The 14,506-nt window shown below is 35.0% G+C and overlaps 1 protein-coding gene across 1 annotated transcript in view; it reads left to right on the forward strand.

Annotated features, from left to right (window-relative positions):
- The first annotated feature begins 678 nt into the window (after nt 1–678).
- Nucleotides 679–14,506, forward strand: part of LOC120162888 (chaperone protein ClpB3, chloroplastic-like) — a 30,613-nt gene continuing 16,785 nt past the window's right edge. Inside the window, exons 1-10 of the mRNA XM_039172953.1 lie at nt 679–1,011; nt 1,643–1,861; nt 2,195–2,432; nt 2,977–3,172; nt 3,510–3,564; nt 3,730–3,880; nt 4,133–4,441; nt 4,698–4,963; nt 5,161–6,084; nt 6,407–6,744. Of these exons, the coding sequence (XP_039028884.1) occupies nt 775–1,011; nt 1,643–1,861; nt 2,195–2,432; nt 2,977–3,172; nt 3,510–3,564; nt 3,730–3,880; nt 4,133–4,441; nt 4,698–4,963; nt 5,161–6,084; nt 6,407–6,736 (2,925 nt within the window). The 5' untranslated portion in view covers nt 679–774 and the 3' untranslated portion in view covers nt 6,737–6,744. The remainder of the gene's footprint in view (nt 1,012–1,642; nt 1,862–2,194; nt 2,433–2,976; nt 3,173–3,509; nt 3,565–3,729; nt 3,881–4,132; nt 4,442–4,697; nt 4,964–5,160; nt 6,085–6,406; nt 6,745–14,506) is intronic.

Here is a 14,506-nt window from a genome sequence, read left to right on the forward strand (position 1 = left end):
GAATGAAATCAAAACGTAATATTAATATGATTTTGAAATAAAAAAATAACCGAGTAACCAAAACAGAACAAAAGTGGTTGCTGAGATACTAAACATATAGTTTACCCTATATCTTTTTAGGTATAATGTCAAAAATAGCCTCATAACGTTTATCAAAATGATTATTTTCGCCCCTATTATTTTTAGAGCATTTTGCTTCCAATGTTTAACTTTGAGGTAAAAAACTCATTCTATAGATGAAAGTCATTAGTTAACATAATATTAACGTTTTAAAATAGGAGCTTTTTAACTTAAAATGAAACAGTGAGGCTAAAATATAAAAAAAATAATAAAATGATTATTCTATCAAATATTAAAGATATTTTTGATTTAATATATAATGTTAGTGACTAAATATTTTAAAAAATATAATAGAGATAAAATGATTATTTTAATAAATATTAAAAAAAGACCGTACATAGTTTTTAAGAAAAATAAAAGAAATCTCAAATTATAAACAATTTACCATCATAATCACAAAGGTAGCCACGTGTATGAAGATAAAGGATTCTCCACGCTTTCGCGACATTTCATGAACTCTCTCCGCTTAAACCTCTCAAGAACGACTCCCATAAAAAAACTTTAACAGATACGGAAACGAGAAACTCGGACAATAAAGCCCTTAAACAACAAACAGAAAAAAGAGACTTACACTTTCCATTTTCTCCTCATTCTCACGCAAAGCAATTCGTTTTTTGGTATTTCATTTTGATCACTCTGAACCTTGTTCCCACAATGGCTGCTGCTTCTTCAATGGCGTTTAGTGGCGTCAGTTTATGTACTATGCGTTCCATTTCTAATAACAACACTCTCTTTTCCATTCACCCATGCATTTATTCAACCTTGCTCTCAAAACCCAATTCTTTAAAATCCTTTAAACCCCTACGGTTAAGAAAAAATGGGGATATCGAGAGGATTTCAAGGACTTCTTCGAGGTCTTTTGTTGTTCGTTGTGAAGCTTCAGCGGGAAGGGTAAGTTCGTTAAGTACTTGATGGGTTTCGTTTCATCCTCAAGATATTTCGTCTGATCATCTTGTTTGCCGACCCAATTACGAGTAAAAGAAAAATATGTTTTTAGATTCTTTTAATGAATTTAGTTTTGTTGGTGTTAAGGAGATTGAATCTGTGTTAATTTAGACTTGTCAATATCAGGAATTTAAATTGCCGTTGCAGCCTGTTTTTGGCGTTGCGTTTATCATTGTATTAACTTTAGATAGTTTTGTTGCTATGGCGTCATTGCGGGCATTACGGTTGTGAATTTTTTTTTATATGAATTGATTTTTTTAAATTACAATGGCTGTAATTGGTTGCTACCCGTTAAATTGTGGCCGTGATCCACCGCTATTGGTGTGATGCGATTGCCATATAGGGACCGCTATTCCACTACGCGGCTGCTATTTGAATACCTGGTCAATGTTTTATTGAATTAAGCAAATCTGATTATTTATGAATTTAAGCTTTGCTTATGGTCTTATTAAGTGTTTTATAATTTATTTAGCATTGGAAATTTTGATCTTTGTATAACAATGCGAAGTAGCTTGGTTTTTTAATGTTGTTTTCATTTTAGATTGTTGATTGAGTCGTTTTTGGGATGTTATGACAGATTACTCAACAAGAGTTTACAGAAATGGCCTGGCAAGCCATTGTTTCTTCTCCAGATGTGGCTAGAGAGAACAAGCATCAAATAGTGGAAACAGAACACTTGATGAAGGCCCTCTTGGAGCAGAAGAATGGTCTTGCTCGTCGAATATTTTCTAAAATAGGAGTTGACAACACTCGCCTTCTTGAAGCCACCGATAAGTTCATCCAACGGCAACCAAACGTGACCCCCTAACCACATTCTGATATAATCTCTTCCAAGTTTTATAAATTGTCTTCAGTCCTTCAACATTGACTAGAATTCTCTTATTCTTGTTTATTTTTGGTGCATTTGTTTACATGTGATTGAACTTTGATGCATTGTTTGCCTCTATGGCTCTTGAAAATATTGTTTTCTAAAGTTCTGATTGGTGAAAAACTTTTACATTAAAAAATATGTTGAAGTACAAATTTTGATATTTTTTAGTTAGTTATTGGATGTTAACTATGTCCCCTTTGTGGATTACAAAGTTGCATGTCCTGATTATGTATCTTCTATGCTGTCCAACCATACTAGGTTTTGGGTGAGTCGGCTGGCTCAATGTTAGGACGAGACCTGGAAGCTCTGATCCAGCGTGCTAGGGAGTACAAGAAGGAGTATGGGGATTCATTTGTTTCTGTTGAGCATTTGGTTCTTGGATTTACACAAGATCAACGTTTTGGGAAGCAATTGTTCAGTGATTTTCAAATATCCAACCAATCCTTGAAATCTGCATTAGAATCCATTAGAGGACGTCAATCAGTTATTGACCAAGGTAGTGGGATATTCCATTTCATTCATTTTTTTACTTGGTAGTTGGTTGAATGAACTTGGCACATGCAGAAAATAGCTAGGTATATTCGAGTTGTAGATTTAAGAAGCATTTTGTCCTTCCTTGAGTGATGACGTATATTGCCTTTTTTGTTAATTCCTTGTATTGGAGCCTTTCCTTTATCCGGACTAGATCCTGTCTACATGGGTTTGTTATCCATTTTTTTTACTTGGTGGGGTGTATGGAGACAGCTTTGCAGAAAGTGGGTGAAAACTGGTCAGATATTAGGTTTCTGGTTACAAATTTGAACCAGGTGTTTGATTCATAAGCTGATGGACCGAATTTTGTAATGATTTCAAGTGTTTTTGGTTGGTTTTTTCTTAGCTAAAAATATTTGGACATTTTCATGTCTGCTGTTTTTTAGGCATCATATGTTGTGGATTATAGCTTAATTAATGTTTCTTGTCCTAATTCTCCTTCTTGAGATTTAATGATAATGTTTTCTTGTTGCTTCACCTTTTACCTGACACTGAGTTTTTGACTGCAGATCCCGAAGGAAAATATGAAGCATTGGAAAGGTATGGGAAAGATTTAACAGCAATGGCAAGAGCTGGAAAGCTTGATCCTGTGATAGGAAGAGATGATGAAATACGCAGGTGCATCCAGATCCTCTCTAGGAGAACCAAGAACAATCCTGTACTGATTGGTGAACCGGGTGTCGGAAAAACTGCAATCTCCGAAGGGTAAGCAATAGTTTCTTAGGTTTTTCTTCATGCGTGCTCATATAAATAACTTGCAAGTAAACAGAACTATGTATGTTTCAGAACTGCTCTTCTTTAAGTTCCTGGCCTATCAGAATAATTCCCCAATATATCACTGATATTCAATGTTATGAGCTTTTTGGTGCCCCCGTTATTAACCAAGGACTTAGTGTTACCATGTCGATTTGAATTTGGTCAGTAAGGTGCTGTATAAGCCACTTACAATAACTAGCTCCTGCACTCCTGCTACTGGTTTGTTTGTAATCAGTCTTAGCTCAATGACTAATCATCAACATATTCTCATTGTGTTTTTTGACAGGCTTGCCCAGAGAATTGTGCAGGGCGATGTGCCTCAAGCTTTGATTGATCGCAAGGTGTGTGCTATGCATTGAAGTTAACTAGCATGTATAGATATTTTTCATGAAAAATCGATTTTTGTTTTTCATTGGTGGGTGATGCCTGGGCATGCTATCCTGGCTAGTGATAAAATTATGGATACTGATTGAATCCAGTTTTGTTTGTTTGTTTATCTTCTACAGCTTATATCCCTCGACATGGGTGCACTCATAGCTGGGGCTAAGTATCGGGGAGAATTTGAGGACAGACTGAAGGCAGTACTTAAGGAAGTAACAGAATCTGATGGCCAAATTATCCTTTTCATTGATGAGATTCACACGGTTGTGGGGGCAGGTGATGTTTTGTTATGTTTCTAGTTTATATAATTTTACAAATATTTAAATATAATTTTTTAATATAACTTATTGATTAATTGAATATAAGACATACATATATTTTCTTTATAAAATTCATATAATTTTTTCTTAATTTGATCATGGTTTATCTTTTTATTCTTTCCAGTGACAGAAAAAAAAAGCCTTATGTCAGATCTTTTTTAAGGATTCAATTGATATGATATGTATTTTAAAATTTTTTCTGTTTCAGGTGCCACAAATGGTGCAATGGATGCAGGCAATCTTCTGAAGCCTATGCTTGGCCGGGGAGAACTGCGTTGTATTGGAGCAACAACACTTGATGAATATCGAAAATATATTGAGAAAGATCCAGCTCTGGAACGTCGTTTCCAGCAGGTTTATGTTGATCAGCCAACAGTAGGGGATACAGTCTCTATACTTCGAGGACTTCGTGAGAGATATGAGTTGCATCATGGAGTCCGTATTTCTGACAGTGCACTTGTAGAAGCCGCAATCCTGTCTGACCGTTATATTAGTGGTCGATTTTTACCTGACAAAGGTAACAGCTGAGAGTTGGTTACTGTCATACAAGATGCAACTTGATACTGAATGTTATTGATTAATGGCAAGAGCCGGAAATATTTATCTCTGGTTACTAACAACTTTAACTCTTTATTTTTCCTATTTTCCCAGTTGCAGGGATGGTAGCTATGTTTAAGACAATTATATGCTCAAGTTTCTTAATCAATATGTTAGGACACTACATCTTTTGTTTCCGGAAATTAATTTTACTAATATTTGTTTTCATATTGCAGCTATTGACTTGGTTGATGAAGCAGCTGCTAAATTGAAAATGGAAATCACTTCAAAACCCACTGCCCTTGATGAGATTAATCGTTCAGTGTTGAAGCTGGAGATGGAGAGGCTGTCTCTCACAAATGATACCGACAAAGCTTCGAGAGATAGACTGAGTCGCCTTGAGTCAGAGTTGTCCCTCTTAAAGGATAGACAGGCCGCGTTGACTGAGCAATGGGAGCATGAGAAGTCTGTCATGACACACATTCAGTCGATAAAGGAAGAAGTATGCTCGTATTTATCTAGAAATTACTCTGAAAGCATTTTTCCCCTGCCATCACATATTTTGTAATTCTCATCTGCGAGTTAGACTGCATCTTCAGATGTAACAGCAATGGAGAAGCCAGTGATGGGGCTGACTTTTATTTTAATATCAATTGAAGACAAAAGGATGTATTCTGCTAACTTCTTTAAATAATGTAGATTGACAGGGTAAATGTGGAGATCCAGCAGGCTGAGCGGGAGTATGATCTGAATCGTGCAGCTGAGCTGAAATATGGGAGTTTGAACTCTTTGCAGCGTCAACTTTCTGATGCAGAAAATGAATTAGATGAGTATATGAGATCTGGAAAATCAATGCTGAGAGAAGAAGTTACAGGAAATGATATTGCTGAAGTAGTTAGTAAATGGACTGGCATACCAGTTTCCAAGCTTCAAGAATCGGAGAGGGAGAAACTATTACATTTGGAAGAAGTGCTGCATAAACGTGTCGTTGGTCAAGATCCTGCGGTTAGATCTGTAGCCGAGGCCATTCAGCGATCTCGAGCTGGTCTCTCAGACCCCCGCCGTCCAATTGCCAGTTTTATGTTTATGGGTCCAACTGGTGTAGGGAAGACTGAACTTGCGAAGGCCCTTGCGTCCTTCTTGTTTAATACTGAGGAAGCACTTGTCCGCATTGATATGAGCGAGTATATGGAAAAACATGCAGTTTCGAGACTTATAGGTGCTCCACCTGGTTATGTGGGGTATGAAGAAGGAGGACAGCTGACAGAGACTGTTCGCCGTAGGCCATATGCTGTAATTCTTTTTGATGAAATAGAGAAAGCTCATGGTGATGTGTTTAATGTTTTCCTTCAAATTTTGGATGACGGGAGAGTCACTGATTCACAGGGTCGGACCGTGAGCTTTACCAACACCGTTATCATTATGACTTCCAATGTGGGTTCACAGTACATTCTAAACTCGGATGAAGAGAAGCCTAAAGATCTAGCTTATGAAACCATCAAGCAGAGGGTGATGGAGGCTGCAAGAGCGGTCTTTCGACCTGAGTTCATGAATCGTGTTGATGAGTATATAGTGTTCCAGCCTTTGGACCGCAAAGAAATTAGCAGCATCGTGAGGTTACAGGTAAGTTTCTTTGATGACTACCTTTTGCATAATTGCTTGCATGTGAGTTTACATGATGTGGATTTTATTATAATTGAATGATTCCGAATTCTCAACCATGTCATGTACATTATAGATATGACAAGGACATTAATGACGTTATTTAACTATAAAAAACTCAAAAAATAAACTACTATGAGAATGGTAAATGATTTACTAAAAAAGTTCAGTCTACAAATATCGGAGTTCGAATAACATAGGATTTGTAAGCACTTATCATGTTGCCAAATTTACATTGTTTCTGTAATAGTTTGCGACTCCATTTTCTGTGTTTGTTTTACAGCTGGAGCGTGTGCAAAAGAGGATTTCAGATAGGAAAATCGAACTTCGGGTCATGGATGCCGCTGTTCAGCTTCTTGGTAATCTTGGTTACGATCCCAACTACGGTGCTAGACCTGTAAAAAGAGTGATTCAACAGAATGTTGAAAATGAGCTTGCCAAGGGCATTTTGAGAGGGGAGATCAAAGATGAGGACACCATCTTGGTAGACACGGAGGTAACACCATCTCCGAATAGCCAGCTCCCCCTGCAGAAGCTAGTCTTCAAGAGACTCGACGGTGATATGGATACTCAAGCAACAGGTGGTCAGGAAGCTGTATCTCAGACTGTCTGAGTTGCACTAGAGTGATGTCTCAGTGTTCAAATGTCCGATTTCCACAAGAATTCTCAGGTTTTCATATTCCTAAAAGACGAATCCCATTGCATTAAGCAACAGAAACATGTAATTCACCAGAATGTCTAGTAGTTGAGTTGCTGAATGTATATTCAGCAATATCCCATGCATTACTGAACCCATCTCGTATAAATTATATTATGGTAAGCGAGGCTTTTGAATTGTAAATGCTACATGAAGCTCTAATCAATCCATCACCAATTGAGCTAACACCTTTCATGTTTTGACTATTTCATTCGAATCGATATAGCTAAAGCATTCGAATCGAACTAGACTTCGGATCAACTATGATTATAAGAATCCTTCAACCAATGTTTGTAAAATAAGATTGGGTATAACAATCAAACCGCTTGGTCTTATATCCCCTAAAAATAATTTAAAGATATGTTTAACCAGTAAAAAATATATTAAAAGATTAAATTAAAACTGTTGGTGTAAAATTTGGCTCGGCATCCTCGAATTAGTTCATTCAATCCAGACCACCTGTTATTGCCCTATTCCCTTTCTTGAGCATGCTGTTAATAAAATTTCAGCATCTTAATAGCAGCCTCTCTCTGCTGCAAGCTTCTATCCACTGAAGCAACTACTAAATCCCCAGCCAAATAAGGTAAATGAGTCGATGGTTCTTAGTCATACAAGGCTTGATATGGGGTGCAGTTTATGGCTTAATGTTGTTGTACCACCACTCAACTAGGTGGAGCCAGCTACTCTATTCTCTTGATTTTTCACCTGTCATACACAGTAGGTTTCCAAACACAACACCTATTCATCCTCTCGGGATGATAAGTTGTAACCTATAGACCTAAGCGATCAGCTCGATGAAAGCTCACCCCATATTCCATGTGAATCAGTTGATTTCGATTAGACCAGACCGACCCAGAGAGGAACGTGCCCGCAAGGGCACCACCAGATGCATAGGACCTCGGCCCACCTATTCGGGTATTGTATGGATAAGCAGGAAGGGGTGCTTCTAGGTGTGTGTAGGGATTGTGTTTGCTCCCGAGAATGGATTCCTCATCAAGTCAGTTTGGGGGGTGTGGACACACTTGTTCCAATTATTGACTAGAGGGGACATCAAAGGCCTTCGCCCTTCTATCCCATGGATAGATAAAGAGGGAGGGCAGAGCTTTTGGTTTTTTCATGTTGTTAAAGAGTTGAACAATGAATTTTTTGTGTTGTCAAAGAGTTGAACAATGAAAATAGATGATGAGTGCCTGATTCGTCTTGGATGTGCTATCGGAGGCTTTGGGGAAGTCGGAATAGGAGAGCACTCACCTCACTGTTACTCCTAACTTCTGGAATAGCTCTTTCCATAATATGCTCTATCAATATCCTATCTCGATCACACACAATATTCTCTGACAGCTCATGTAGCTTAAACTATTTTCTATAAATACCTGAGCTATGATTATAAGTGTAAGAGGGTGCATCAATGCTATAAAATGGTCATATGTAGTCAATTTGTCCACCACCACCATCACTGCATCTTTACCTAACTTGGCAGTTTCTCCACAAAAACCATGCTAATGGAGGTCCAGACAGCCTCTGGTATGGGCAAAGGTTGCAGGAGTCCTCTTGTATGTTGATGGTCATCCTTATTTATTGGAATATAGAGTGCATGGATGCATGTTGACGTATGGAGGCATGGTTTGAATGATCTGGCCTAGGGTTTGTTAGGTTGGTGTGGTTGTTATACCTTGCTGATGTCATAGTTTATTATTAGGGAGCTTATATATCCAGTATTGTAGACGATTTGTATTAAGGGATCTTATCGATAAACAATTTATTGCTTTTAACATGGTATCAGTTGTTTTTCGTGCTTGATTCTTTCGCTCTCGTTGAGGTGCCTCATGTTGGTGGTCCGACGAGTGATTTGGACTCTACTACTGTCATCTCAAAAGGTTTTCACTAACAAGCGCCTCAGCGTTGTTTTAGATGAGACAAATTATCTTTTGTGGAAGGAACAAGTTCTATTAACCATCTGCCCAAATGATTTTTCTTAAAAAAAAACATTTAATTTTTTAAAAGCTATTTTTAAAAGATCTCGTTTTGAATAATTTGGTGACCTTTTAATAATAAAACATAGTTCGAGGAGTCGCCACCAATATTTATTAGGATGTGTTTGGACATCAAAAAATGTATTTGTTATTTTAATAAAAATATTAATTTTAATTAAAACAACAAATTTATGGTTTGCGTTATCAAAAATTTGAGTTCGGGAGTTGGTTACGTGTGGGGAAGGATTGACACCCTTACAGCCCCTAAATCGTTACCTAGTCGATTAGTTAGTTATCTTTGCAATGAAATTTACAAATTCGATTTTAAATTTAAATCTCTTTAAATAATATTCTTTGAATTTTAGGATGAAACATAATAATATTTAATTATTTCTTATCGAGCAGAATCAAACTCTCATAGCTTCAAGCAGTCAATCCCTTCTCCAATTGAAATAAAGAAATATTACAATTTCATTCTAAAGTTCATTAACAATACCAAATTTAAATGCATAAATAACAATAAAATAAAATAAAATAAATTTAAGATTTTCTTTTTAAAACATATTCTTTGATTTTAAGAAGGAAAATGATAATATTTAATCATTTCCAATCGAGAAGAAATGACCTATCATGCCTTAAAGCAGTCATTTATTACTCTAATCGAAATAGAAAATATTACTATTTCATCCTAAAATTCAATAGAAATTCGAGGGCTATTTATTTTGATATCCCATTAAAAACATACAAAAATATTACAAACATATATCAAACAAATACGATTAATTAATTATTTTACCAACCATTAATAAGAATAAGGATGTTCAATTATTTAAATACATCGAGACAGGACTTTAGATTCAATCTAACAGTTTTTTCTCAATGAATTTAATTAAAAGAACATGATTTTTTCTCAATCTCAAATTTTAAATGTAATCAATTTTATTCGTTTCACTTGATAGGATACTTTTTTATTTTAAGATTAGTGAAAGCAACCTCTTATTCATTAAGACAATCACTTTCCCTACTATCAAAATAAACGGATATTCCCTTAATCAATATTTTAATCGAATCAAGAAATACTTATGAGGGTTTCATACAAAATTAATTTAAAATAGAACCTAACCCAATATGCACCAAATTACTCATTGACATGCATAGCATGCCTAAAAATAATAATACAATTAATATATATATATATATATATATATTATTTATTAAAGTATACTACACTTAATAAGCAAACATTAATAACATTAATAATATAGCATATATGTATGAATTTAAAATTCATAAAAAGTAACACATAAAAGTTTTTCTATGTTTTCCTATCTATTTACATGTATATTCTTAACTTAGGACAAAAATGATTATATTATATCTATAAAATGTAAAACACATGTATATATGTATGTATATATATATAGTAGTTAAAAAGAAAAATAAATAAAATAAATACATATATACAATATAGGATATTTTATAAATACATAAATATGTATATATATGAAAGAATAAAGTAAAACAATGAAAAGTATATGGATTAAAACGTATTTAACCCATTCAAAACAAGGATTAAATCATAACATGACAAAAGAATAAGGAATATGCATGCTAATAAATCATATCATTCATAACAATATCTGAAATAAGCAAGGATTAAAATGAAAAATCAAAAAGTAACATGTCTAATGTACAAACAAGCATAAACTCGAAATAACTAAGCCTAAGGACTAAAATACAATACGTGTAAATTTGAAGACAACCTCATAAACTTCAAAAATCATGAAATAGGGCTACAATGAAACATGAAGAAAATAAGGAGCTCAAAATCAAATAGAGTAGTTATTAAAATAAAACATTGCAAGGCCCAGGATTCTTCTCGCGTAAATAAGCCATGCGCCTGTTTTTGAAAACCCTAAGACCTTAAATTGATGCCGTTTTGGATGACACTTAAATACCTTATTATAGATTTTGGGGAAAACCTAAACCCTATTTTTTCGTCTAATTGCTCAACCCCCTCTCCCAAACTATATTTTTTCCTCATCTTAATCGAAAGAGGAGAAGGTTTCCCCGCTGGCCGCATCTCTACTACTTCAATAAGGGGTCGATGTGGGTCCGATGACCCTCTGTTTTCTTCCTAAAAATACTCTTTTAAACCCCCTAAAAATAACCCCGAAATAACCCCAAAATAACACAAAAATAGGCCACCTTTAAGTTTTTCGATTTGCTTTCTTCCAGTCATGCAAGGATCTTTGGGTTCTAGAGGTAAAATTTATTCCTTTTTCTTTCTTTCTTTCTTTGTTTCGGTTCTTATCTATTTTTTCCTCAATCAAAATTTTTTCTCTGATTTTTTCGTTTTCCAAAAACCGAAAAAGTCTCATTGTTTTTCCTCGTCTTTTGCATGTTCGGTGAGGCTAGAACCGAGGGATGATTTCCCCTAAACTTCCATTAATTCATCCCGATTTTCTGGGATTTCAATAAATTTTTATTAGATTTTTGGTGATTTGGTTTGGTAGACTGATTTTCTTATTTGGTTTTGCTGTGGATGAGAATGGGTAGTTAAAACAGTGGTTGGATCGTCGGGAACAGCGGTCGAAACGGTGCTGGCAACGAAAAACTCTTATCAACGTATGCGATAGTTGGAATGAAAAACTAGGGTTTCACCAAACTCTAATCTCGGTGGGCTTGGGTTTGGGCCGGCTGTGATGATTTAGTTCGGGTCCGGTTGGGTTTGTAAAATTGGGCCAGTTGGACAGGTTATATTTTTTGTAATTTGGGTCTGAAAAAGAAATAAATAATAATAATAATAATAATAATAATAATAATAATAATAATTAATAATAATAATATTAATGAAATATCCGGGCGAAAACGGATGTCGACAGCTGCACCTCTTTGCCTATTTTTTGTTAACAATAATAAGGCAAAGATGAAAAGACAATGAGTTTTCGTCCGATCAAATCTATGCTTTGAAATTTAATATTGTCTCAAGTGAGACTGGAAATGAACAACATTTCAGGAGATGTTTTTGAATATAAAATCTGAAAAGAGATTTGTTCCGCTACTCTTTAGGGTAAATCAGATCTGGAAAAAGGGGATATACTCCCCTGCTATTCTGGGTAGATCAGATCTGGAAACGTTGATTAACTTCATTGATCTTCAGGGAAGATTGAATCGAGATAGATTTTCTCCATTTCTTCTAAGAGAAGATCAAATCTGGAAAAAAATGGATCTGCTCCACTGCTCTTCAAGGTAGATTAGATAAGGAAACTTTGATTTACTTAACTGCTCTTTAGGGAAGATTGAATCAAGGAAAATTTGTTCCATTTCTTCTCAGGGAAGATAAAAAATGGAAAAAAGGGGACCTGCTCCACTGCTCTTCAAGGTAGATTAGATAAGGAAACGTTGATTTACTTCACTGCTCTTTAGAGAAGATTGAATCAAGGAAAATTTGTTCCATTTCTTCTCAGGGAAGATAAAAAATGGAAAAAGGGGACCTGCTCCACTGCTCTTCAGGGTATATCAGATCTAGAAAAGAAACCAGATTCACTCCACCCTTCTTTGGAGAGGAATGAACTAGGATTGATTTGTTTCTCTTGTCTTCAAGAAGATCGAATATGAATTTAAACATTACCACTTGTTAGTATATGTTTGAGAACTTAAAAACATCATACCTGAAGGTTTGAAATTCCATAGAATATTTGAAAATCAATTTCTTTTGTGAAAACTTTTCTCGCAACTACTAGATATGGGAATTTGCCTTGACTTGGAGTTTTAGTTGAACCTCTCCCTTTTTGGGACTTTGAATTAGTTACTTTTGTCTTGGGGTTTCAACATCTCCAACCTTTAGCTTTCTTTTGGAATACCTGTAAGTACTCAATTGCATTTATCGTCACCATACATTTTATGAATGTTATGATCCTATTAATGCCTAATATGTATGTAATGATGCAACTTTTGGTATATTTTCATCATCAAAGGAGAACCCTTTCTTGTTAACCACCTTATGATTTAGTCAAATCTTGGGAACAAAAATCACCATTAGTTCACCCTAACCGACAATCCTAATCACATACTCTTTTTTTTGACATGACCTTGGTTCTCTTCCTTGAAACCAAACAATATTTCTTACCAGTTGCTTGATCAGTGACGAACATCTTGGATTATCCCCAACTTGCTAAACTTTTTATGGATCCCAAGATTTTTTAGCTTCGGAACACCTACACTTTTCCAAAACTTTTTGCACAATAATACCCAATGATGTAATGTTTCCCAAGTTAATCTTCATGTTTTTACTTTCAAATTAGGATGCTTGCAACAGGGTGTTAACAAGGAAAATACCTCTTTTTATTTATATAAATATAAAGAGTTTTTTTTGGGTAAATACATGGTAAACTTTTAACTGGAAAAAGTAATAGAAAGTGAAGTAGGCATCTTCAGATATCAATAGTACGAATGCTTTTAACTGGCACACCGTAGAATGACTCAAATGTAGCTTCTGTTAAAGGGATCTTGAGAAATATCACGATACTCAAAGGTGTGAAGTTCCCGCTGTACTACTAAATCTCCCAAATTTTGGATGCTATAAACCAGGATTGAATCTCATGTGTTCTCCATTTCTTTTCTGTTATTCAAGCCTTTTTCAATATCTAGTCCCAACCTTGATCACCATTTGATGTTACTGCTCAAATAAGGAGTCATTTCAACTTCAAAATTAATTCAGAACCTCCACCATGCATGGATCCTGAATTTGAATGACAACTCAAGCCGCCCTTTGTGGGTTTTCAACTTGAGACTTCATTTGGTTTCAAGACGCCCTTTATGGATTTTCATCTTGAACCCCCTTTTATTTATTTATTTATATATTTTATTTTTCTTTATTTTATTTTTATTTCTTTTCCTTTTTTTATTTTTTCTATTTTTTCTATTTTTTCTATTTTTTTTCTCTTTTTCTTTTTCTTTTTCTTTCTTTCATTTTATTTTTTAGGAAAAGTATTTCTTGACAATGTTGGAGTTTATAGGGTTAGGTAACTCTGGTCCATTCATCTTAGTGAGGATCAAAGCTTTTCCAGGAAAAACCTTCTTCACAAGATAAGGTCTCTCCCAATTTGGCATCCATTTACCTCGGAAATCTTTTTGAATTGGAAGAATCTTTTGAGTACCAGATCTCCTTCATGAATTCTCATGGACGAATCTTTTATTATGTACCTTCATCATACTCTTTTGGTACATCTGACCATGACATATGGTTTTTAATCTTTTATCCTCAATCAAATTCAGCTGGTCATACATGGCCTGTACCCATTCTGCTTCATCTAGATTAACCTCTGATAATACACTAAATGATGGAATTTCTACCTCAATGGGCAATACAACTTCCATCCCATAGGCTAAATAAAATGGTGTTGGCCCAGTTGATGTCTGTACCGATGTTCGATAAGAAAACATAATAAATGGTAATTTCTTATGCCAGTCTATGTAAGTCTTAGTCATCTTCTCTATAAGCCTCTTGATGTTCTTATTGGTTGCCTCTACTGCCCCATTCATCTTGAGGCAATAACTGGTGGAATTATGATGTTTATCTTGATATGCTTACATAATGATTCCATCATCTTATTGTTTAAGTTCAAGGCATTGTCAGTGATGATTATTTTTCGGTAAACCATATCGACAAATGATTTCTTTCTTTAAGAATTGTAGATTGTTAACTGAG

Source organism: Hibiscus syriacus, unplaced genomic scaffold (genome assembly GCF_006381635.1).
Source record: "Hibiscus syriacus cultivar Baekdansim isolate YM2019G1 unplaced genomic scaffold, ASM638163v2 tig00111409_pilon, whole genome shotgun sequence".
NCBI lineage: Eukaryota > Viridiplantae > Streptophyta > Magnoliopsida > Malvales > Malvaceae > Hibiscus > Hibiscus syriacus.